This window comes from Syngnathus floridae, unplaced genomic scaffold (genome assembly GCF_059516105.1).
Source record: "Syngnathus floridae isolate MCC-2025c unplaced genomic scaffold, RoL_Sflo_1.0 HiC_scaffold_32, whole genome shotgun sequence".
Taxonomy (NCBI): domain Eukaryota; kingdom Metazoa; phylum Chordata; class Actinopteri; order Syngnathiformes; family Syngnathidae; genus Syngnathus; species Syngnathus floridae.
The window spans coordinates 406346-432503 of record NW_028284061.1 but is presented as its reverse complement, the minus strand read 5'-3'; the positions used below and the strand labels follow the sequence as shown (position 1 = coordinate 432503).

The 26158-nt window shown below is 46.8% G+C and overlaps 2 protein-coding genes across 2 annotated transcripts; both read right to left on the bottom strand.

The window, feature by feature from the left end:
* Positions 1-772: 772 nt before the first annotated feature.
* On the bottom strand, positions 773-3290 carry LOC148378627 (janus kinase and microtubule-interacting protein 3-like; the record flags this gene model as incomplete). The annotated part of the gene is given in 13 exon segments (XM_088367750.1): positions 773-851; positions 1221-1346; positions 1426-1659; positions 1716-1793; positions 1870-1938; positions 2000-2065; positions 2186-2240; positions 2322-2419; positions 2509-2607; positions 2694-2756; positions 2975-3058; positions 3173-3205; positions 3207-3290. Coding segments are annotated over 12 exon segments (1080 nt in total), but the record flags the coding sequence as incomplete, so codon positions are not given.
* Positions 3291-23274: 19984 nt separating this feature from the next.
* Positions 23275-24434, bottom strand: LOC148378626 (janus kinase and microtubule-interacting protein 3-like). The gene is made up of 3 exons (XM_088367767.1): positions 24155-24434; positions 23950-24075; positions 23275-23580 (listed from the first exon to the last, which is right to left on the bottom strand). Exons 1-2 carry the CDS (start codon positions 24365-24367, stop codon positions 23959-23961), a joined length of 330 nt encoding a protein of 109 aa, XP_088223893.1. The 5' UTR covers positions 24368-24434; the 3' UTR covers positions 23275-23580; positions 23950-23958.
* Positions 24435-26158: the final 1724 nt, after the last annotated feature.

Here is a 26158-nt window from a genome sequence, read left to right as displayed (position 1 = left end):
TTGTCTGCGTCACGTGACCACGACGTAGCGACGTCATATAGTAACCGCTGTTTTGACCAGTAGACTTAGTTATTATGCGTTGACATAATGGCGCACTGGTTAGCATGGCCACCTCTTAAGCATGATGATGCGGGTTCGACGCCTGATCAATGTTAGCATGGAGTGAGCTGAAGTGCATGGCGCTGAAGATTTGAATCTTTGAAATGCGCTGAGGTCTGACATATCAGGCAGAATGGTTTGCCATCACGTTCAACAAAAAATAGAAACTTTCCCACTCTGATTAAAACGTCCTGTGTTCATCTACGTATTTTCGTTTTGCTGTGCATCTTTTCCCTGCCATTTCGAGAGCCCAATTGACACTCATAGTTTAAAGAAATGTGTTTGCCCATCCTACTTTGTGGAATTTCACCACATGCGCTTTTGACCAAAATACCAAATTGAACTCAAGTGAAGCCAACACGCACAACCCCCCCCCCCCCCCCCCCCCCCACACACACACACACACACACACACAAATGTTGATATGAACATAAAAGAGCCGCATGCGGTTCAGGAGTTGCGGCTTGGCCAAACCTGTACTATACAACTTTATTTGTATAAAATTTTCACAACAGCTGTCACACAAACAAAGCGGGAAAAACCGAAGACGTGCGTGTTCCGCCCACGCTGGATTTATTTGCACCTTTGAAAAGACACCGTATTGCCGCAGATGTGGCAAAGAGTACTTTTGGGCATCTGAGACGGAAGGATGTCCAAAGCATCACGTCACCTGCTCTGGTAGGCATGGTGGTGGGACGTTGAGGTCAACCGCTTTGGGGTTGGCTGACTCTTTGATCGCAGGATGCCACACACTTGAAGACAGAAGCAGAAAAGCAGAGCTAAATGCAAAATGTACTCACCGGTGACTCCAATTTTTTTCCCCCCTGAAGAAACAGCTGGACGGGTGGCCCCGGCTGGCCAGTGGGACTCTTGTTATTCTGACCCTTTTTAGTGCGCGTTTGGGGCAACAACCGTTTTTTGTGGCGCTCTCTTCTGGTTCAAAAGTGCCCTGCATGTGAATTTGCTTTTCCTGCCTTCTGATTGGATGAGCGCCGGTGTGACGCGGTGCCTCTGTCACCGTGGCGGGGGGTATACGTTGGCATCGGAGCGTCTGCCAACGTCTGAGACCGGCTGGCAGTGTATCGGAGGTGTCGAGTGCGGTGCCGCTGGAGCTCACTCACCAGCTGGTGTTAGGGCCACAGAATGAAGGCCAAGGAGAAGAATAGAAAGAGAAACAGAAACTTCTCCTCCAATTGTTTGATTTGTCTCTTCTGAGCTTCGATGAATTCTTTCAGCTCTTTGTTCCTCTAGGACGGACAAATGGAAAGTGGCATTCAAAAGCCAGTAAGCGTGCAAGTAAGTGCCGGGCTGGCTTTGGGCCCTTACCTGTTGCGCGCTGTGCAGCAGATCCATTCTCTCTTGGAGGATGCAAGCGTCGCGCTCCCTCAACTCGCACATCAGGGCTCGCTTCCATTGGTCCACGGCGCTCCTAAGCTCTTCTCTCTGATCCGCCGTCAGCACGTCATTCACGCCAGCGTGGCTGGCTTTTTCGCCGTCCGTGGCGGGGCAGTCCCGCTGCGGTAGCGCCTCGTACAACATGGCCTCCAGCTCCAGGATCCTCTGGGCCGCAATCCTCGTCCATCAGTGGTCCGGCGGGAGATTTGAGGGCGGCTTACCTTATGAGCCTGGTCCATGGAACACTTCCTGAAGTCCAACTCTTCATCCAGGTAGCCCTTCTGCTTGCAGAACATATCCTAGCACAGCTCAAGGTCAGAATTGTTGGGGCACATTGCCGGAGTTCCCCTTGGCTGATGTCGCGTGTCTGTCTACCTTCTCACTTTCAATGTCCAACATCTTCTGTTGAAGTGCTGACTTGGTCACTTTGATGTATTCTAACCACTGAGGAAAGGCTGCTGTCACATAAGCAGAATGCGAGAGCGTGCGTGGACGTGCGCGTTACCTTCTCGGCTAGGGTGAGAAGGGTCCTGGCGTGAATCACGACCACCTGCTCCTCGTTGGTGAGATTCTGCAAGAGCCCAAAGGCACAGCGTCAACAAGCTTCTTTCAGCGCAAAGCCTTCCAAAAGTCACATTTGAGCCGCCGAGTCTCGTGGAGTGCGAACATAAGGAGTTCGACATACACTTACGGCGTTATAGCCCAGGATGTCCAGCTTCTTCATCAGATCACTGATGACGATGTCCGGGGGAAAGGCGCAAGGAGCAATGTAAGGTGTTCTGGGACCTCGGGTTAAGGTTAGGGTTGCGAGGGACGCCTTACGTACGCTCACGCCCTCGGCCTCGCAGTAGATCTGCAAAGGGCTGAGGCCGTCTGGGAAACGGACTTGCAGAAACTTCAAGACGGGGGAGCGCCACTCCCTCTCCTGAAAGGCAGAGGCATGCATCCGTCCGTCCGTCCGTCCGTCCGTCCGTCACATCTCTGGCCTCAACACGCTTGTGCGAGTCTTCCCACCTCCAGCTCCAGGATGCGGAACTCAAGCAGTTCGTTTTGATCTCGGATATCCTGGATGTGCTCTTTCAGACGCGCTTCTTCCGCCTCCATCCGCCTGACCTGAAAAGACAGTCAGACCTCATCTGCGGGGCTTCCCGACAGGTGTGACGCCAAGCGACTCCGCCCAGCGCCTTTCTTTCCGTCACCTTTTCGGCCAACTGCTGATTGCTCTGACGCAGCAGCTGCTTCTCCTCCACCCACTTGACATTCTAGAAGAGACAAACGCGTGGACAGCTTTGGAATGTTGTGTCATTTTCATCCACAAATTCTTTGGTTGACTGGAAAATGACATTTGCTTTTCTCCGCATTTTCCCAGCCACGTTCGGGGGGGGGGGGGGGGGGTTGGTCCAGTAATGCCAGACGGATGAGTGACTGAAGAATGTAGCTATTTTGTCTGAGAAAAAGGTGTGCTCATTGATGAGCTTACCTGTCCTTGTTGCTTCAGCGCTGACTCCAGATCTGCTACTCTGCTTTGATAGTGACCCATTTCTACCATCAGCTTTTCTCTGGTCTGAAAGGAGGAGGAGGGAGGCTCCTCCTCCTCCTTTCAGACCAGAGAACACCCGAGGCTGGGTGAGAACGGGGAGGCTGCGACCCGGCCGGGGGTTGCGGGAAGGGGCGCCACCTTGATCTCCTTCTCGGCGTCGTAGTCCCCTTTCGCTGGTCTGGGCTAGCAGAGCGTAGGCTCGTTGCAGCGCTTGATATTCTTGCGTCAGCTGGCGGTAGCGAAGCTCCGCCTCTTCATGCACACACCAATGCAACACAGCACTAGTACCAGAATCAGTCAGACCGGCGACAAAGCACCCGCGACGCAAAGACGAGTCCGATTCCAGGCTGAAGAGGAATGTTTGGTGCCAATACGCTGGCAGAAATGGCGGGCTACCTCTTCGGGTTCCGTGTCGGGGGTTCTGTCGGTGTGAAAAGACAAGGACGATCCGTCCGAGTCCACCAACACGTCTTCGTCGTAGCCGTAAAATGTTTCGATGACCTGCGGGCGCGGAAGCAAACATCTCTCTGAACAAACTGAAGCGACACCTCACGATGAATCGACGAGAGGAACGATAGCGAGAAAAAGGCCATTTCATCTTGCGCAACACCAAGCAGCCGCAAACAAACAGACTCACCTTGCAGGACCTCACGCTTTGTTCCTCCTCAGAGATTCTCGACGTCGGTATCGTAGCAGCAAATCTCTCTCCTGTCGACACAAATAATCCGCCTTTGAGATTCTTTGGATGCAAAGGGAACGAACGGCTCCGGCGCAGAAACAAACGCGACTCACAATGACATTTCTGACATGAGCTCCTGTCTCCAGAGCCTGAAAAACACGTCACCGGCGATGATTGGAGGGACGCTCGTCTTTTCCAAAAGTGACAACTACAGGGTGTGTCAGGGTTTTCCAGATTATCTTTATCGTATCATTGTGTTGCTTTGACTTTGACTGCGACCTGTAATAAATAATATTATTTATCCCTTATTTATCCCTATCGCTTATCCCTTCCTACACAAAGTCGTAAAACACCCCTTGCTATGTTTTGACTAGAGGTCAAGGGCTTCCTCTATTCAATCCACTCTTACACCCACCCTGTTTCTCTTAATTAAAATGCTCGTGCAGGAGCCGAGAGTCAGACTTCATTCGTACAACGGATGGACTCTCCACCTGCAGGTGTCCAAAAGAACTTACTTGTCTCCCGTGTGGTTCTTGCAAAATAAGTTGGAGCGAGCGCAACTCTAACAGGGTGCATTTTGCCACTAGCTGCCTACGGACAATGACGTCGCGCTCGCGGCTCATGGTTGACGGGCTGAGCAGCCGGGCAAGTCCGTCGTTTTCAGCGCACAGCGAGTGGCAAAGGCGCTGACAAAACGGGAGCTTTGAGCTGCTGAAAACGGCAAAACAAGTCTAAAGCGTGTTCAAACGCGTGCGCACAATGCTCCTGCTTGAAAGGTCGGAATTTAAGGGGCCAATTTTTTGGATGGCGGCCGCCGGCCAAGCTTTGGACGGAAAAGGTTTCCTGGCGACAGCGAGCGAGCGCGGCGCTGCCGTACGTGCACCGAGTCGCCTGCCTGAAGACCTTGGACAAGTCGTCGATGATGTGCCGCTGCTCCACAACTTGAAGGAACTCCATTTCACCGTCCTGCTGGCCGCAACCGCGGTCCAGGTCATTGAGCGAACTAGGCCTTCTCTGTGGAACACAAATGCAGTGGACTCTGTTGGCACGCCGCCGTTGTCCGCGTCGACTTACCAAGCTTGCCATCTCCTCGTTCTCCTGGGTGACAAAGCGCACTTTGTTTTCAAGGCGACACAGCACCAGCGAGAGTTCTTCATTCTTCCTGCTCAGGCGTTTGTTTTTGTACAGGAGTGGCAGAAACTGGCTTTCTGTTTCTCTCAGTCGCTTTAGCTGCAAGCATGAAGTGCGGGATGTGAAAGACGCACAACACGCGGGCCAGAACGTATCCATTCCTTTTGCATCGGTTTGAACGGAATCGTGGCTTTGGCTCCCAATAAAAGACATCTACCAGGCAACCGACTCGCCGTGCCGCTCAACTAATAAGCAAGCGCAATGGGTGCCTCGCTGGATGGCGCGCATCAAACGTAGCGCAAACCTTCAAGCGTGCCGTCAATAAATTACCAGTTCATTGCGCTCTTCAGAAAGCAGGGCGTTTCGATCCTCCAGTTTCCTGATGACTGCGCTGAGCTCAGCGATTTTCAGATGAAACCGTCGCGTGTCCCGATCCTCCTGAGACTGAAAACGCCCCGCAACACACACACACAAGCACTCGTTCAAAGTTCAAAACTGTTTTTGTGCTACCTTCCTCCAGCAACGAACTAAGTCATGCGTACTGCAAGTGTGTGATGAGGTGGCTTACGCAATGAAGAGGATTGCTAGTAGCGGCGTTGACCCCACTTCCAGGGTAGTTTAGGCCCGCCCTTTGGGAATCCCTCAGGGCAGCGATCTGCTGCTCGGCAGCCTGAGTCTGCAGCTGAAGGCGGTGGACGTGGCCGGCCCCAGGGCTTCATCCAAAACACTAACCGCTCTGTCTTTCAGCTTGATCTCATCCGTCTGGATGTACAAACGGGGAGCGCTCAGGCAGGCGGGCAAACTCATTTGCCAGAATTGTGACAAAAACAAAGAGAGCAACCGGCCAATTTTTTTCTGGAATCGACTAGAACACCTTTGCTGTGACAAAAGCGAAGCGAGCAACCGGACATTTTCTTCTTGTGAAATAGAATAGAATAGAATGCCTTAGGTGTCATTGCACTGCAGGTATACAACGAAATTGGGAACATAGCCACGCACCGCGCATCTGATCAGTCCTACCAGTCGGCGGATCTCCCTCTCGCAGTCTCTCTTGGTTCGGCTCAGCTCCTCCCGATGCTGGTGATGAGCCGATCGGAGCTCGGCCGCTCGGGACTGCCAGGCCTGCTGGGCCGCTGCCAGGGCTTCTTCCGCGCTCCTGGTGGAGGCGACACCGCTCGGTCTCCCGACACCGCCGCGTCTCCTCCGCCAGCAAAGCGCCCCCCCTCCTCACCTGAGCAGACATTGCGCCACACCGGGCCGTTGAGACCGCAACGGAGCGCCGCGACGCTTACTGGGGACAAGCTACACAATACGGTAGCGGCCGCATCGAAGCCCGACGTGGCGTGCGGATAGTCAGACACGGATAGAGCGGATCACCTTGTCCATGGAGCCGTCCCTCAGGCTGAGGACCAAGGCATTCAGTCGCTGGATCTCTCCATATTTGATTTTGATCACTCTCATCAGCTCCATTTCATGCTGCCGCAGTAATGTCTCCCTGGTAATGGCTAACTCTTTCTGCTTCTCCTCATGGAGTTTGCTTTTGAGTTCCGTCATGGTGGCGGTGGCACGGTGGTGCTCCGCCCGCAGGTCCTGACTTCTCTCTCTCTCCAGACAGCTGACCTGACATGACTTAGACTTAGACAAACTTTATTGTCATCTTGTCTGCACATGGTGCATACAAAACGAAATTCCGTTGCATACGTCTTACAACAAAGTAGTGATATTGCAGTTGAATAGAAGTAACATATCCTATGAAAATATATATATATACATATATACTATATATATATATATATATATATTAAAAATAAGTATAAAGTGCAGCAGTGATAATTATGCAACAGTCCAAGTAGGCAAAACAGTATTCAAGAGTGTGCAGAGGAATGCTAAACCATGTATTAAACTTCTATTTAAAGGGTTTATACAAGTTCAGTAAAGTTGGTAGTGCGAGATAGTGCAAGATAGAGGTCCGTAGTGTCATAAAGTACAGTTCTGTGAATGTGTGATGCAGAGTTCAGTTTAGAGCTCAACAGTTCTAGTGTTCAACAGTCTGATGACAGCAGGGAAAAAGCTGTTGCAGAACCTGGTGGACCTGCAGCGGATGCTGCAAACCTCTTCCCAGAGGGCAGCAGGGAGAACAGTCCATGGTGGGGGTGTGATGGGTCATTGATGATGTTACGGGCACGGGACATGCAGCGCTGAGATGAAATGTCCTGAATGGAGGGAAGAGGAGCCCCTATGATCCTCTCTGCTGTCCTCACCACTCTCCTCACGTTCTTCCAATCGGAGGCGGTGCAGCCTCCACACCACACAGAGAGACAGCTTGTCAGAATGCTCTCTATGGTGCTCCTGTAGAACGTCCTCATGATGGGTGGGGGCAGGTGGGCTCTCCTCATCCTCCGCAGGAAGTACAAGCGCTTCTGTGCCCTCTTGACCAGTGCCGTAGTGTTCATAGTCCAGGTGAGGTCTTCTGTGATGTGGACCCCCAGGAATTTGGTGGTGCTGACCACCTCCACAGCTGAGCTGTTGATGATCAGTGGAGCGTGGTGAGGCTGTTTTTTCCTGAAGTCGACGATGATCTCCTTCATCTTCTCCTCATTCAGGATCAGGCTGTTTTCTCTGCACCAGCCCACCAGCTGCTCCACCTCCTCTCTGTAGTCCAGGTCGTTGTTGTCTCTGATGAGCCCCACCACCGTTGTGTCGTCTGCTGACTTCACGATGTGATTGGTGGTGAACCTGAGGACGCAGTCGTGTGTCATCAGGGTGCACAGCAGGGGGCTCAGGACGCAGCCCTGAAGGGAGCCTGTGCTGAGGGTGATGACATCAGAGGTGTTCTGTCCGACCCGGACTGACTGAGGTCTGTTGGTGAGGAAGTCTAGCAGCCAGTTGCGAAGGGGGGTGTTGAAGCCCAGGTGTTCCAATTTTCCTACCAGATGCTGTGGGATGATGGTGTTAAACGCTGAGCTGAAGTCCAGGAACAGCCTCCGCACATGGGTGTTCTTCTCCTCCAGGTGAGCCAGGCTCAGGTGAAGAACGGAGGAGATGGCGTCCTGAGTGGAGCGGTTTTGCCGGTCGGCAAACTGGAACGGGTCAAATAATAGGGGGAGTCTGGAAACGATGTGACCTTTAAGCAGCCTTTCGAAGCACTTCATCATAACCGGAGTCAGTGCAACAGGCCCGTAATCATTAAATGAGGTGATTTGAGGTTTCTTCGGCACCGGAATGATGGAGGCAGTCTTAAAGCACGCCGGCACTGTGGCTTGGCCCAGCGAGGTGTTAAAAATGTCTGTGATGACCCCAGCCAGATGACTTGCACATTCCCTGAACACACGCCCAGGAATGTTGTCGGGGCCAGGGGCCTTACAGGGGTTGACTCTCCTCAGGGTCTTCAACACATCGGCGGAGTCAAGGCAGAGTACCTCCTCTTCCTGATGGGGGACAGTTTTAACTGCTGGAGTGCCGTTTAGTGCCTCGAACCTCCCAAAGAAGTTATTTAGACCATTTAGAAAGTCAGCATCAACTACACCCACCGGGGGGGGGGGAGGGTGAGTTGTAGTCTGTAATCGCCCGTATGCCTTGCCACATACTCCTGATGTTTTTGACGTCGTGGAAACGATCCTGAAATTTTCGACTGCGGTCTCGCTTCGCTATCCTGATGGCACGGTTCAAGTTGGCTCTCGCTGTCCTCAGTGTCTCCTTGTCGCCAGACTTGAAGGCAGAGTTCCGCGCTCGTAGCGTTTGACGTACCTCCTCAGTCATCCAGGGTCGTTGGTTGCCCCGGGTGATGATATTCTTAGTGGTGCTGACGTCCTCGGTGCATTTGTTGATGTAGGCTGACACAGTCATGGCACACGCATGTCTAATCTACATCGGGAAAACTGGGAGGGAGGGAGGCAGGCAGGGAGGCAGGCAGGGAGGCAGGCAGGGAGGCAGGCAGTGTCTGTCTGTTGAGGTTTTCACCTTGTTCTTCTCCTGCTGAAGTTCTAACTGGACGTCCATCAGTTTGGTTCTCAGCTCGTCATTGGCGGCCTGAAGGGCGTCCGTTCGCTCCGCCTTGGCCCGCCCTGCCGGAGCTCGTTTGGACATCTCTTACTCGAGTCTCGCCCGGTCGTCAGTCAGAGATCACAACATTTGTACCTGGAGAGCACAAACGCAGCGCTGTTTTCCACTGGCTTCGAACTCAACTTCAATCGGTACCGTAACTTACAACATCATAAACATAGAACTAGCTTGACTTATTCATTGAATAAATGCATTTGGTTCTTCAAAACTGCATCACGCAACATAGCGTGACCGAGACGGCCGTTATCCACCTGCGTGAAGTTATTTGGTGAAATGAATGAGATGTTTAAGACACCATCGTTCTGTCTCTATGTAGATGAAGGTAAATAATCGATTGCTGAAGGTCCAAAGGTGTTGTGATAAACAAATAAACATATTAGTGATTAGTGACATATTTGTGATAAACATATTAGGCAGGATAATCACATATGTTAACGTGACTGCCCACACTGTATTTATTTATGGTTATTTGTTAAATCGAGTACTGTTAGACATGAAATAGGAAGTGTTTAACATAAATGGAAGACGAAAGGGGTACTCACCATTGTAGCTCCTGCTGGTCAATGATACGAGCCTCTTCTTGCAGTGGAAAACATACAGCCAACAAACACCGTGGAACCTAAAGGAATGAAATTAAACATTAACATTTAGCCTCAACCAACATTCACAGATACAACGCAACGCAAACTACACAAACGTAAATCTTTTTAAACACAATGAGTTGTACTTACCGTGTACGCTCTAGACGGTCCACTTGCAAGCGGAAAATAAAGATATTTCTGTTGATAATCGTCGTGTTTGTATCCGGTGTCTCGCTCAAGGCCATTGCGCCCACAGATTTGAATTTTGGCGAGAGTTCAGCCTATTGACGTCATTTCCGCGGTGTAATACCCGCATATCTGAAACGGCAAAGTTAAGAGTAGAGTTAAATAAAGTTTTTAGTCAACGCAATAATTTACAACCGTTGACCAGTCGAAATAATCGTCGAAATTTGGCGTCTGTGGCTGGAAGCAGACGCCGAGTTCGACATTCCTCCCAAACGCCACACTCCCTTGCTTTTCAGGGCTAAAAAAAAACAGTTGTAATTACCTTGTACGCTCTAGACGGTCAAGTTGCAAGCTGAAAACAAAAATATTTGCCTTGTTAGTCATCGTGTTACTAACAGCTGTGTCTTGTTTGCCAGAACTGCCGCTTTCCTACTTCCTGTTGCAAGCCACGCCCACGGATTATAATTTTGCCGTGAGTTCCGCCTATTGACGTCATGTCCGCGTCACATGATTGCGACGTAATATTATCTAAAACTGTTTGTGCGGTATTGTGTTGTTCTGTGCGGTATTGTGTTATTCTGTGCGGCGTCGTGTTGTTCTGTGCGGCGTCGTGTTGTTCAGTGCGACGTCGTGTTGTTCAGTGCGGCATGGTGTTGTTCAGTGCGGCATGGTGTTGTTCAGTGCGGCATGGTGTTGTTCAGTGCGGCATAATGTTGTTCAGTGCGGCATAATGTTGTTCAGTGCGGCATGGTGTTGTTCAGTGCGGCATGGTGTTGTTCAGTGCGGCATGGTGTTGTTCAGTGCGGCATAATGTTGTTCAGTGCGCCATAATGTTGTTCAGTGCGGCATGGTGTTGTTCAGTGCGGGATGGTGTTGTTCAGTGCAGGATGGTGTTGTTCAGTGCGGCATGGTGTTGTTCAATGCGGCATGGTGTTGTTCAGTGCGGGATGGTGTTGTTCAGTGCGGCATGGTGTTGTTCAGTGCGGCATAATGTTGTTCAGTGCGGCATGGTGTTGTTCAGTGCGGCATGGTGTTGTTCAGTGCGGCATGGTGTTGTTCAGTACGGCATGGTGTTGTTCAGTGCGGAATGGTGTTGTTCAGTGCGGCATGGTGTTGTTCAGTCCGGGATGGTGTTGTTCAATGCGGGATCGTGTTGTTCAGTGCGGGGTGGTGTTGTTCAGTGCGGGATGGTGTTGTTCAGTGCGGCATGGTGTTGTTCAATGCGGCATGGTGTTGTTCAGTGCGGGATGGTGTTGTTCATTGCGGCATGGTGTTGTTCAGTGCGGCATGGTGTTGTTCAGTGCGGCATGGTGTTGTTCAGTGCGGCATGGTGTTGTTCAGTGCGGCATAATGTTGTTCAGTGCGGCATGGTGTTGTTCAGTGTGGAAAGGTGTTGTTCAGTGCAGGATGGTGTTGTTCAGTGCGGCATGGTGTTGTTCAATGCAGGATCGTGTTGTTCAGTGCAGCATAATGTTGTTCAGTGCAGCATGGTGTTGTTCAGTGCGGCATGGTGTTGTTCAATGCGGCATGGTGTTGTTCACTGCGGGATGGTGTTGTTCAATGCGGGATCGTGTTGTTCAGTGCGGCATAATGTTGTTCAGTGCAGCATGGTGTTGTTCAGTGCGGCATGGTGTTGTTCAGTGCGACATAATGTTGTTTAGTGCGGCATAATGTTGTTCAGTGCGGCATAATGTTGTTCAGTGCGGCATGGTGTTGTTCAGTGCGGCATGGTGTTGTTCAGTGCGGCATGGTGTTGTTCAGTGCAGGATGGTGTTGTTCAGTGCGGCATGGTGTTGTTCAATGCGGCATGGTGTTGTTCAGTGCGGAATGGTGTTGTTCAGTGCAGGATGGTGTTGTTCAGTGCGGCATGGTGTTGTTCAGTGCGGAATGGTGTTGTTCAGTGCGGCATGGTGTTGTTCAGTGCGGCATGGTGTTGTTCAGTGCAGGATGGTGTTGTTCAATGCGGGATCGTGTTGTTCAGTGCGGCATGGTGTTGTTCAGTGCGGCATGGTGTTGTTCAGTGCGGCATAATGTTGTTCAGTGCGGCATGGTGTTGTTCAGTGCGGCATGGTGTTGTTCAGTGTGGCATGGTGTTGTTCAGTGCGGCATGGTGTTGTTCAGTGCGGCATAATGTTGTCCAGTGCGCCATAATGTTGTTCAGTGCGGCATGGTGTTGTTTAGTGCGGGATGGTGTTGTTCAGTGCAGGATGGTGTTGTTCAGTGCGGCATGGTGTTGTTCAATGCGGCATGGTGTTGTTCAGTGCGGGATGGTGTTGTTCAGTGCGGCATGGTGTTGTTCAGTGCGGCATAATGTTGTTCAGTGCGGCATGGTGTTGTTCAGTGCGGCATGGTGTTGTTCAGTGCGGCATGGTGTTGTTCAGTGCGGCATGGTGTTGTTCAGTGCGGAATGGTGTTGTTCAGTGCGGCATGGTGTTGTTCAGTGCGGGATGGTGTTGTTCAATGCGGGATCGTGTTGTTCAGTGCGGGGTGGTGTTGTTCAGTGCAGGATGGTGTTGTTCAGTGCAGGATGGTGTTGTTCAGTGCGGCATGGTGTTGTTCAATGCAGGATCGTGTTGTTCAGTGCAGCATAATGTTGTTCAGTGCAGCATGGTGTTGTTCAGTGCGGCATGGTGTTGTTCAATGCGGCATGGTGTTGTTCAGTGCGGGATGGTGTTGTTCAGTGCGGCATGGTGTTTTTCAGTGCGGCATAATGTTGTTCAGTGCGGCATGGTGTTGTTCAGTGCGGCATGGTGTTGTTCAGTGCAGGATGGTGTTTTTCAGTGCGGCATGGTGTTGTTCAATGCAGGATCGTGTTGTTCAGTGCAGCATAATGTTGTTCAGTGCAGCATGGTGTTGTTCAGTGCGGCATGGTGTTGTTCAATGCGGCATGGTGTTGTTCACTGCGGGATGGTGTTGTTCAATGCGGGATCGTGTTGTTCAGTGCGGCATAATGTTGTTCAGTGCAGCATGGTGTTGTTCAGTGCGGCATGGTGTTGTTCAGTGCGACATAATGTTGTTTAGTGCGGCATAATGTTGTTCAGTGCGGCATAATGTTGTTCAGTGCGGCATGGTGTTGTTCAGTGCGGCATGGTGTTGTTCAGTGCGGCATGGTGTTGTTCAGTGCAGGATGGTGTTGTTCAGTGCGGCATGGTGTTGTTTAATGCGGCATGGTGTTGTTCAGTGCGGGATGGTGTTGTTCAGTGCAGGATGGTGTCGTTCAGTGCGGCATGGTGTTGTTCAGTGCGGAATGGTGTTGTTCAGTGCGGCATGGTGTTGTTCAGTGCGGCATGGTGTTGTCCAGTGCAGGATGGTGTTGTTCAATGCGGGATCGTGTTGTTCAGTGCGGCATGGTGTTGTTCAGTGCGGCATGGTGTTGTTCAGTGCGGCATAATGTTGTTCAGTGCGGCATGGTGTTGTTCAGTGCGGCATGGTGTTGTTCAGTGCGGCATGGTGTTGTTCAGTGCGGCATGGTGTTGTTCAGTGCGGCATAATGTTGTCCAGTGCGCCATAATGTTGTTCAGTGCGGCATGGTGTTGTTTAGTGCGGGATGGTGTTGTTCAGTGCAGGATGGTGTTGTTCAGTGCGGCATGGTGTTGTTCAATGCGGCATGGTGTTGTTCAGTGCGGGATGGTGTTGTTCAGTGCGGCATGGTGTTGTTCAGTGCGGCATGATGTTGTTCAGTGCGGCATGGTGTTGTTCAGTGCGGCATGGTGTTGTTCAGTGCGGCATGGTGTTGTTCAGTGCGGCATGGTGTTGTTCAGTGCGGAATGGTGTTGTTCAGTGCGGCATGGTGTTGTTCAGTGCGGGATGGTGTTCAATGCGGGATCGTGTTGTTCAGTGCGGGGTGGTGTTGTTCAGTGCAGGATGGTGTTGTTCAGTGCAGGATGGTGTTGTTCAGTGCGGCATGGTGTTGTTCAATGCAGGATCGTGTTGTTCAGTGCAGCATAATGTTGTTCAGTGCAGCATGGTGTTGTTCAGTGCGGCATGGTGTTGTTCAATGCGGCATGGTGTTGTTCAGTGCGGGATGGTGTTGTTCAGTGCGGCATGGTGTTTTTCAGTGCGGCATAATGTTGTTCAGTGCGGCATGGTGTTGTTCAGTGCGGCATGGTGTTGTTCAGTGCGACATAATGTTGTTCAGTGCGGCATAATGTTGTTCAGTGCGGCATGGTGTTGTTCAGTGCGGCATGGTGTTGTTCAGTGCGGCATGGTGTTGTTCAGTGCGGCATGGTGTTGTTCAGTGCGGCATGGTGTTGTTCAATGCGGCATGGTGTTGTTCAATGCGGCATGGTGTTGTTCAGTGCGGGATGGTGTTGTTCAGTGCAGGATGGTGTTGTTCAGTGCGGCATGGTGTTGTTCAGTGCGGAATGGTGTTGTTCAGTGCGGCATGGTGTTGTTCAGTGCGGCATGGTGTTGTTCAGTGCAGGATGGTGTTGTTCAATGCGGGATGGTGTTGTTCAGTGCGGGATGGTGTTGTTCAGTGCAGGATGGTGTTGTTCAGTGCGGCATGGTGTTGTTCAATGCGGCATGATGTTGTTCAGTGCAGGATGGTGTTGTTCAGTGCGGCATGGTGTTGTTCAATGCGGCATGGTGTTGTTCAATGCGGCATGGTGTTGTTCAGTGCGGCATGGTGTTGTTCAGTGCGGCATGGTGTTGTTCAGTGCAGCGTAATGTTGTTCAGTGCGGCATGGTGTTGTTCAGTGCGGAATGGTGTTGTTCAGTGCGGCATGGTGTTGTTCAGTGCAGGATGGTGTTGTTCAGTGCGGCATGGTGTTGCTCAGTGCGGCATGGTGTTGTTCAGTGCGGGATGGTGTTGTTCATTGCGGCATGGTGTTGTTCAGTGCGGCATGGTGTTGTTCAGTGCGGCATGGTGTTGTTCAGTGCGGCATAATGTTGTTCAGTGCGCCATAATGTTGTTCAGTGCGGCATGGTGTTGTTCAGTGCGGGATGGTGTTGTTCAGTGCAGGATGGTGTTGTTCAGTGCGGCATGGTGTTGTTCAGTGCGGCATGGTGTTGTTCAGTGTGGCATAATGTTGTTCAGTGCGGCATAATGTTGTTCAGTGCGGGATGGTGTTGTTCATTGCGGCATGGTGTTGTTCAGTGCGGCATGGTGTTGTTCAGTGCGGGATGGTGTTGTTCAGTGCAGGATGGTGTTGTTCAGTGCGGCATGGTGTTGTTCAGTGCGGCATGGTGTTGTTCATTTCGGCATAATGTTGTTCAGTGCGGCATAATGTTGTTTAGTGCGGCATGGTGTTGTTCAGTGCGGGATGGTGTTGTTCAGTGCGTTATAATGTTGTTCAGTGCGGCATGGTGTTGTTCAGTGCGGCATGGTGTTGTTCAGTGCGGCATGGTGTTGTTCAGTGCGGCATAATGTTGTTCAGTGCGGCATAATGTTGTTCAGTGCGGGATGGTGTTGTTCAGTGCGGGATGGTGTTGTTCAGTGCGGGATGGTGTTGTTCAGTGCGGCATGGTGTTCAATGCGGAATGGTGTTGTTCAGTGCAGGATGGTGTTGTTCAGTGCGGCATGGTGTTGTTCAGTGCGGCATAATGTTGTTCAGTGCGGCATGGTGTTGTTCAGTGCGGCATGGTGTTGTTCAGTGCGGCATGGTGTTGTTCAGTGCGGCATAATGTTGTTCAGTGCGGCATGGTGTTGTTCAGTGCGGCATGGTGTTGTTCAGTGCGGCATAATGTTCAGTGCGGCATAATGTTGTTCAGTGCGGCATGGTGTTGTTCAGTGCGGGATGGTGTTGTTCAGTGCAGGATGGTGTTGTTCAGTGCGGCATGGTGTTCAGTGCGGGATGGTGTCTTTCAGTGCGGCATGGTGTCGTTCAGTGCGGCATGGTGTCTTTCAGTGCGGCATGGTGTCGTTCAGTGAGGCATGGTGTTGTTCAGTGCGGCATGGTGTTGTTTAGTGCGGCATGGTGTTGTTCAGTGCGGGATGGTGTTGTTCAGTGTGGCATGGTGTTCAGTGCGGCATGGTGTTGTTCAGTGCGGTATCGTGTTGTTCAGTGCGGTATCGTGTTTCTCAGTGCGGTATCGTGTTGTTCAGTGCAGTATCGTTGTGTTGTTCGTATTGTGTTTAACACTTAGCCTCTAACACTTAGCCTCTAACACTTAGCCTCTAGCATCTAGAAGGTAAATAAATAGGAAGGAAGGACTCACCGGTGACGTCTTCGCCCACGTCCAAGCGTTGTACTTTGTATTTTCATCCTTCTGACAGTGGAAAACATAGCCAACAAACACCGTGGAACCTAAACGAATGAAAGAAAACTATCATTTGGCCACAACCAACATTCACAGATACAACACAATGTGACGTGCGGGGTTGAGGTTAAAGGTTGAGTGAAGGGCCCTCGTTTTAAACTACTTTTTTGAAAAGGATTGGGAACAAGTAAGACGTATTTAATTTATTTAATGGGAAGTAGTAAGAGCTATTGAATTTAATCTATGTATTATATTCTATTGTATTGTATTCTGTTGTATTCTTTTGGATTGTATTCACACTAACCCCACTAAAACTTCAGCCCACAAAAACTCGCCTCTGGCGCCTAGCCTCTGGCACTTAGCCTCTAACACTTAGCCTTTAACACTTAGCCTTTAACACTTAGCCTTTAACACTTAGCCTTTAACACTTAGCCTAGAAGGTGAATAAATAGGGTTAAAGGTTGAGTGAAGGGACCTCGTTTTAAACTACTTTTTTGTAAAGGAGTGGGAACAAGTAAGACGTATTTAATTTATTTAATGGGAAGTAGTAAGACTTATTAAATTTATTTAATCTACTTTTCTTCCCAGGCAAAATTTGATGTGCTGCAATTCCAAATTTCCAAAGTGAATGAAGGAATGAAGTCCTTTAAATTATGATTTTGTATAAATACTAGGCATTAACACAAAATCGACGGCACAAAATGGGCAGACTTTACTTGTTTGAAAAGGACTGGTTACAAGACAGACTTTTTTAATTTATTTAATGGGAAGAAGACTTATTTAGTTTAATTGATCTATTTTTGTTCCCTGGCAAAATTCGATTTGCTGCAATTCCAAATTTCCAAAGTGAATGAAGGAAAGAAGTCGTTTAAATTATGATTTTGTTTAAATACTAGGCATAGACACAAAATCTACGGCACAAAATGGGCAGACTTTACTTGTTTGAAGAGGACTGGTTACAAGACAGACTTTTCTGATTTATTTAATGGGAAGAAGACTTATTTAGTTTATTTAATCTATTTTTGTTCCCTGGCAAAATTGGATTTGCTGAAATTGTATTTTGCCAAATCTTGCCTTGAGACCTGATAGGAAGTATTAAACGCTTAGTTAAATCAATACAAGTTGGTAATAAGAGCGAGTAATGTTGGTTGAACCGATGAATGAAGGTTGAAAGCAATTTAAATTATGACTTTGTATAAATACTAGATATTAACAGAACATCTACTGCGCGAAATGGGCAGAGTTTACTTGTTTGAGAAGGAGTGGCTTATTCAAAACTAAGATTTATTTAATCTGTTTGTTCCCAGGCAAAATTGGATGTGATGCAATTCCAAATTTCACCACATGATGGTGCCCAATTTTGACTTCATAGGACATATTAAACACTTAGCTTGTTATTATGTTCAAGGTAATCAGATTTGTTTATTATTCTAATGGCCTCTTCAAAACTATTCTGGATTACTACTTTGGATCTATTCTACATTACTTGGCAACAACATACTCTGTAACAGATTAGGCAGTATAATCATATCTGTTAACTTGAGAGTGCCCACACTCAATCTACTTATCGTGATGTGTTAAATCAATTACTGTTAGACATTATTTGTCTGATAATCTACCAAATCTTTGAATTGAAGAATTTGTGATTTAATTAATAGCTTGTTGTTATGTTAAGGGTAATCAGACTTGTATATAATTCTAATGGCCTTCTTTTGAAAACTATTCTGAATTACAACTTTGGATCTTATATTACTTTGCAACAATCTACTCCGTGACAGATTAGGCAGTATAATCACATATGTTAACTTCAGTGCCCACACTGTATTTATTTATGGTTATTTGTTAAATCAAGTACTGTTAGACATGAAATAGGAAGTGTTTAACATAAATGTTATGGCTACTCACCATTGTAGCTCGCTCCTGGTCAATGATACGAGCCTCTTCTTGCAGTGGAAAACTTGCAGCCAACAAACACCGTGGAACCTAAAGGAATGAAATTAAACATTAACATTTCGCCTCGACCAATTTTCACACGTACAACGCAACGCGGCTACACTTCTGCTATTACAAACGTAAATCTCCTTAAACACAATGAGTGTTACTTACCGTGTACGCTCTAGACGGTCCAGTTGCAAGCAGAAAATAAAGATATTTCTGTTGATAATCGTCGCTGCTCAGTGGCTCACGGCCATCGCGCCAACAGATTTGAATTTTGGCGGAGGTTCGGGCAATTACGTCATATCCACGGCACATGACTGCGACGTAATACCCGCTTATCTGAAACGGCAGTTAAAAGTAGAGTTACATCAAGTTTTCTTGGAACCTAAACGAATGAAAGAAAACTATCATTTGGCCACAACCAACATTCACAGATACAACACAACGTGCGGGGTTGGGGTTAAAGATTGAGTGAAGGGCCCTCGTTTTAAACTACTGTTTTGAAAAGGAGTGGGAACAAGTAAGACGTATTTAATTTATTTAATGGGAAGTAGTAAGACTTATTAAATTTATTTAATCTACTTTTCTTCCCAGGCAAAATTTGATGTGCTGCAATTCCAAATTTCCAAAGTGAATGAAGGAATGAAGTCCTTTAAATTATGATTTTGTATAAATACTAGGCATTAACACAAAATCGACGGCACAAAATGGGCAGACTTTACTTGTTTGAAAAGGACTGGTTACAAGACAGACTTTTTTAATTTATTTAATGGGAAGAAGACTTATTTAGTTTAATTGATCTATTTTTGTTCCCTGCCAAAATTCGATTTGCTGCAATTCCAAATTTCCAAAGTGAATGAAGGAAAGAAGTCGTTTAAATTATGATTTTGTTTAAATACTAGGCATAGACACAAAATCTACGGCACAAAATGGGCAGACTTTACTTGTTTGAAGAGGACTGGTTACAAGACAGACTTTTCTGATTTATTTAATGGGAAGAGGACTTATTTAGTTTATTTAATCTATTTTTGTTCCCTGGCAAAATTGGATTTGCTGAAATTGTATTTTGCCAAATCTCGATTTGAGACCTGATAGGAAGTATTAAACGCTTAGTTAAATCAATACAAGTTGGTAATAAGAGCGAGTAATGTTGGTTGAACCGATGAATGAAGGTTGAAAGCAATTTAAATTATGACTTTGTATAAATACTAGATATTAACAGAACATCTACTGCGCAAAATGGGCAGAGTTTACTTGTTTGAGAAGGAGTGGCTTATTCAAAACTAAGATTTATGTAATCTGTTTGTTCCCAGGCAAAATTGGATGTGATGCAATTCCAAATTTCACCACATGATGGTGCCCAATTTTGACTTCATAGGACATATTAAACACTTAGCTTGTTATTATGTTCAAGGTAATCAGATTTGTTTATCATTCTAATGGCCTCTTCAAAACTATTCTGGATTACTACTTTGGATCTATTCTACATTACTTGGCAACAACATACTCTGTAACAGATTAGGCAGTATAATCACATATGTTAACTTGAGAGTGCCCACACTCAATCTACTTATCGTGATGTGTTAAATCAATTACTGTTAGACATTATTTGTCTGATAATCTACCAAATCTTTGAATTGAAGAATTTGTGATTTAATTAATAGCTTGTTCAGGGTAATCAGACTTGTATATAATTCTAATGGCCTTCTTTTGAAAACTATTCTGAATTACAACTTTGGATCTTATATTACTTTGCAACAATCTACTCCGTGACAGATTAGGCAGTATAATCACATATGTTAACTTCAGTGCCCACACTGTATTTATTTATGGTTATTTGTTAAATCAAGTACTGTTAGACATGAAATAGGAAGTGTTTAACATAAATGTTATGGCTACTCACCATTGTAGCTCGCTCCTGGTCAATGATACGAGCCTCTTCTTGCAGTGGAAAACTTGCAGCCAACAAACACCGTGGAACCTAAAGGAATGAAATTAAACATTAACATTTCGCCTCGACCAATTTTCACACGTACAACGCAACGCGGCTACACTTCTGCTATTACAAACGTAAATCTCCTTAAACACAATGAGTGTTACTTACCGTGTACGCTCTAGACGGTCCAGTTGCAAGCAGAAAATAAAGATATTTCTGTTGATAATCGTCGCTGCTCAGTGGCTCACGGCCATCGCGCCAACAGATTTGAATTTTGGCGGAGGTTCGGGCAATTACGTCATATCCGCGGCATTTGACTGCGACGTAATACCCGCTTATCTGAAACGGCAGTTAAAAGTAGAGTTACATCAAGTTTTCTTGGAACCTAAACGAATGAAAGAAAACTATCATTTGGCCACAACCAACATTCACAGATACAACACAACGTGCGGGGTTGAGGTTAAAGATTGAGTGAAGGGCCCTCGTTTTAAACTACTGTTTTGAAAAGGAGTGGGAACAAGTAAGACGTATTTAATTTATTTAATGGGAAGTAGTAAGACTTATTAAATTTATTTAATCTACTTTTCTTCCCAGGCAAAATTTGATGTGCTGCAATTCCAAATTTCCAAAGTGAATGAAGGAATGAAGTCCTTTAAATTATGATTTTGTATAAATACTAGGCATTAACACAAAATCGACGGCACAAAATGGGCAGACTTTACTTGTTTGAAAAGGACTGGTTACAAGACAGACTTTTTTAATTTATTTAATGGGAAGAAGACTTATTTAGTTTAATTGATCTATTTTTGTTCCCTGCCAAAATTCGATTTGCTGCAATTCCAAATTTCCAAAGTGAATGAAGGAAAGAAGTCGTTTAAATTATGATTTTGTTTAAATACTAGGCATAGACACAAAATCTACGGCACAAAATGGGCAGACTTTACTTGTTTGAAGAGGACTGGTTACAAGACAGACTTTTCTGATTTATTTAATGGGAAGAGGACTTATTTAGTTTATTTAATCTATTTTTGTTCCCTGGCAAAATTGGATTTGCTGAAATTGTATTTTGCCAAATCTCGATTTGAGACCTGATAGGAAGTATTAAACGCTTAGTTAAATCAATACAAGTTGGTAATAAGAGCGAGTAATGTTGGTTGAACCGATGAATGAAGGTTGAAAGCAATTTAAATTATGACTTTGTATAAATACTAGATATTAACAGAACATCTACTGCGCAAAATGGGCAGAGTTTACTTGTTTGAGAAGGAGTGGCTTATTCAAAACTAAGATTTATGTAATCTGTTTGTTCCCAGGCAAAATTGGATGTGATGCAATTCCAAATTTCACCACATGATGGTGCCCAATTTTGACTTCATAGGACATATTAAACACTTAGCTTGTTATTATGTTCAAGGTAATCAGATTTGTTTATCATTCTAATGGCCTCTTCAAAACTATTCTGGATTACTACTTTGGATCTATTCTACATTACTTGGCAACAACATACTCTGTAACAGATTAGGCAGTATAATCACATATGTTAACTTGAGAGTGCCCACACTCAATCTACTTATCGTGATGTGTTAAATCAATTACTGTTAGACATTATTTGTCTGATAATCTACCAAATCTTTGAATTGAAGAATTTGTGATTTAATTAATAGCTTGTTCAGGGTAATCAGACTTGTATATAATTCTAATGGCCTTCTTTTGAAAACTATTCTGAATTACAACTTTGGATCTTATATTACTTTGCAACAATCTACTCGGTGACAGATTAGGCAGTATAATCACATATGTTAACTTCAGTGCCCACACTGTATTTATTTATGGTTATTTGTTAAATCAAGTACTGTTAGACATGAAATAGGAAGTGTTTAACATAAATGTTATGGCTACTCACCATTGTAGCTCGCTCCTGGTCAATGATATGAGCCTCTTCTTGCAGTGGAAAACTTGCAGCCAACAAACACCGTGGAACCTAAAGGAATGAAATTAAACATTAACATTTCGCCCGGACCAACATTCACACGTACAACGCAACGCGGCTACACTTCTGCTATTACAAACGTAAATCTCCTTAAACACAACGAGTGTTACTTACCGTGTACGCTCTAGGCAAAATTGGATGTGATGCAATTCCAAATCTATCTGAAACGGCAGTTAAAAGTAGAGTTACATCAAGTTTTCTTTTTTAATCAACACAATCATTTACAACCGTTGACCAGAAAGAATCGTCGAAATTCGACGTCCCCCACAAACGCCACGCTCACTCGCTTTTCAGGGCAACAAAAGTACTTCTTTTTAAAAACGATGAGTTGTACTTACCGTGTACGCTCTGGACGGTCCAGTTGCAAGCAGAAAATAAAAATATTTCTCTTGTTAGTCGTATGTTACCATCCGCTGTGTCTTTGTCAACATCGCCGCCATTTTCCTACTTCCTGCTGCGAGCCACGCCCACGGATTTAAATTTGGGCGGAAGCTCTTTCCATTGGCGTCGTTTTCGCGTATAGCAAATCCGATTGGTTGGGAAGGGGGCACGGTTATGCAGCCGAGGAGTCCTGTGATCGGTGGGATGTAAAGTAGGCGTCGACGTCACGTCCGCGTCACGTGACCACGACGTGGCAGACGTCAAATAGCAACCGCTGTTTTGTTTAGTAGACTTACAGTTGTTATGCATTGACATAATGGCGCACACACCAAATAGATTTAAATAAATTAAATAATTCTTCTGCCCACTCTCTTTTAAACAAGTTAACTCTCCCCGCGGATTTGAATTCCGGCGAAAGTTACGCCCATCGACGTCACGTATGTCACGTGACCACGACGTGGCAGATGTCATATAGCAACCGCTGTTTTGTTTAGTAGATTTACAGTTGTTATGCATTGGCATAATGGTGTGCACTCAAAATAGATTTAAATAAATTAAATATTTCTTCTGCCTACTCCCTTTTAAACAAGTTAACTCTGCTCACGTCCATTGACGTCTTGTCTGCGTCACGTGACCACGACGTAGCGACGTCATATAGTAACCGCTGTTTTGACCAGTAGACTTAGTTATTATGCGTTGACATAATGGCGCACTGGTTAGCATGGCCACCTCTTAAGCATGATGATGCGGGTTCGACGCCTGATCAATGTTAGCATGGAGTGAGCTGAAGTGCATGGCGCTGAAGATTTGAATCTTTGAAATGCGCTGAGGTCTGACATATCAGGCAGAATGGTTTGCCATCACGTTCAACAAAAAATAGAAACTTTCCCACTCTGATTAAAACGTCCTGTGTTCATCTACGTATTTTCGTTTTGCTGTGCATCTTTTCCCTGCCATTTCGAGAGCCCAATTGACACTCATAGTTTAAAGAAATGTGTTTGCCCATCCTACTTTGTGGAATTTCACCACATGCGCTTTTGACCAAAATACCAAATTGAACTCAAGTGAAGCCAACACGCACAACCCCCCCCCCCCCCCCCCACACACACACACACACACACACAAATGTTGATATGAACATAAAAGAGCCGCATGCGGTTCGGGAGTTGCGGCTTGGCCAAACCTGTACTATACAACTTTATTTGTATAAAATTTTCACAACAGCTGTCACACAAACAAAGCGGGAAAAACCGAAGACGTGCGTGTTCCGCCCACGCTGGATTTATTTGCACCTTTGAAAAGACACCGTATTGCCGCAGATGTGGCAAAGAGTACTTTTGGGCATCTGAGACGGAAGGATGTCCAAAGCATCACGTCACCTGCTCTGGTAGGCATGGTGGTGGGACGTTGAGGTCAACCGCTTTGGGGTTGGCTGACTCTTTGATCGCAGGATGCCACACACTTGAAGACAGAAGCAGAAAAGCAGAGCTAAATGCAAAATGTACTCACCGGTGACTCCAATTTTTTTCCCCCCTGAAGAAACAGCTGGACGGGTGGCCCCGGCTGGCCAGTGGGACTCTTGTTATTCTGACCCTTTTTAGTGCGCGTTTGGGGCAACAACCGTTTTTTGTGGCGCTCTCTTCTGGTTCAAAAGTGCCCTGCATGTGAATTTGCTTTTCCTGCCTTCTGATTGGATGAGCGCCGGTGTGACGCGGTGCCTCTGTCACCGTGGCGGGGGGTATACGTTGGCATCGGAGCGTCTGCCAACGTCTGAGACCGGCTGGCAGTGTATCGGAGGTGTCGAGTGCGGTGCCGCTGGAGCTCACTCACCAGCTGGTGTTAGGGCCACAGAATGAAGGCCAAGGAGAAGAATAGAAAGAGAAACAGAAACTTCTCCTCCAATTGTTTGATTTGTCTCTTCTGAGCTTCGATGAATTCTTTCAGCTCTTTGTTCCTCTAGGACGGACAAATGGAAAGTGGCATTCAAAAGCCAGTAAGCGTGCAAGTAAGTGCCGGGCTGGCTTTGGGCCCTTACCTGTTGCGCGCTGTGCAGCAGATCCATTCTCTCTTGGAGGATGCAAGCGTCGCGCTCCCTCAACTCGCACATCAGGGCTCGCTTCCATTGGTCCACGGCGCTCCTAAGCTCTTCTCTCTGATCCGCCGTCAGCACGTCATTCACGCCAGCGTGGCTGGCTTTTTCGCCGTCCGTGGCGGGGCAGTCCCGCTGCGGTAGCGCCTCGTACAACATGGCCTCCAGCTCCAGGATCCTCTGGGCCGCAATCCTCGTCCATCAGTGGTCCGGCGGGAGATTTGAGGGCGGCTTACCTTATGAGCCTGGTCCATGGAACACTTCCTGAAGTCCAACTCTTCATCCAGGTAGCCCTTCTGCTTGCAGAACATATCCTAGCACAGCTCAAGGTCAGAATTGTTGGGGCACATTGCCGGAGTTCCCCTTGGCTGATGTCGCGTGTCTGTCAAGTCAAGTCAAGTCAAGTTTATTTGTATAGCCCTAAATCACAAACAGTCTCAAAGGGCTTCACATAGCCAAAAATTGACAATTATTCTCAAAGCATCCCCTGATCATAAGCTCCCAAAAGGGCAAGGAAAAACTCAAAAAACCCCTGCCAGGGGAAAATGAGAAACCTTGAGAAGGGACCACAGATGGAAGGATCCCCCTTTCAGGATCACCAGGTTATAATGGATGCAGAGAGTGCAAAAGTAATACATAATATGAAAATCAATGAAAAAATGGATGTCGGAGGTGCCCTCGGTTGTCCTGGCCGTGTCTTCAAGGGGGTTGAGCTGCAGTTCCTTCATCTTGAATTGGTCCCCGAGAATCCAGCTAACCGCGATCAGCTTTTGAGCCACCTAACCCCCTCCCAGAGAGAACAAAACAAACTCCGGCCAAATCGGCCATCACAAGTTAGTTAAAGGCCATCTCATAGAAATGTGTCTTTAAACGTGTCTTAAATGTTTCTACTGAGGTAGTAGTTCTAATATCCATTGGTAGGGCATTCCAAAGCTCTGGAGCCCGAATAGAGAATGCTCTAGACCCTGCAGACATTTTCTTGGCCCTAGGTATAACTAAAAGACTAGCGTTTTGCGAACGAAGGTTACGAGACGGAACATAAGGAACGACTAGGTCGACGAGATATGAAGGCGCTAAGCCATGCAGTGATTTATAGGTTAGTAGAAGAACCTTGAAGTCACATCTTAAATGGACCGGGAGCCAATGTAATTTGGCTAATATTGGGGTAATGTGATCAAATTTTCTTGACCGTGAGAGCATCCTCGCAGCGGCATTTTGCACTAACTGTAGACTTTTGATACTGGACTTAGGAAGACCAGAGAATAATACATTACAGTAGTCCAGGCGCGACGTAACGAACGCATGTATAATGGTTTCCGCATCCCCGGTCGAGAGGATAGGACGAATCTTAGCAATATTACGAAGGTGAAAAAACGCAATCCTGGTTATATTCTTAATGTGTTTTTGAAAGGAGAGCGTTTGGTCAAATATTACCCCGAGATTAGTTACCGTATCACTCTGAGTGATAGTCCGGTTATCTATAGTTATAGTGGTTTCCTTAAATAAGTGTTGATAACGAGTAGGACCAATTATCAACATCTCAGTTTTATCTGGGTTAAGACGAAGGAAGTTGAGAGACATCCATTGCTTGATCTCCGCAAGGCACGCCTCGAGATTACAACAGTCCCGTGGATCTGTCATCGATAACGGCATATATAATTGGGTGTCATCCGCGTAGCATTGAAAGCTAATATTATATTTACGTATTATGTCCCCAAGCGGAATCATATAAATATTAAATAAAATCGGTCCGAGTACCGATCCCTGTGGAACACCACACGTAACATTATAAAGCTCAGAGGACGTATTACCATGGACCACTCGGTGCGTCCTGCCTGATAGATAGGAATTGAACCAGCTGAGTGCTGACCCTGAGATACCAACACAACTTTTAAGACGCCCTAATAAAATATCAAAGTCTACAGTGTCAAAGGCAGCACTAAGATCGAG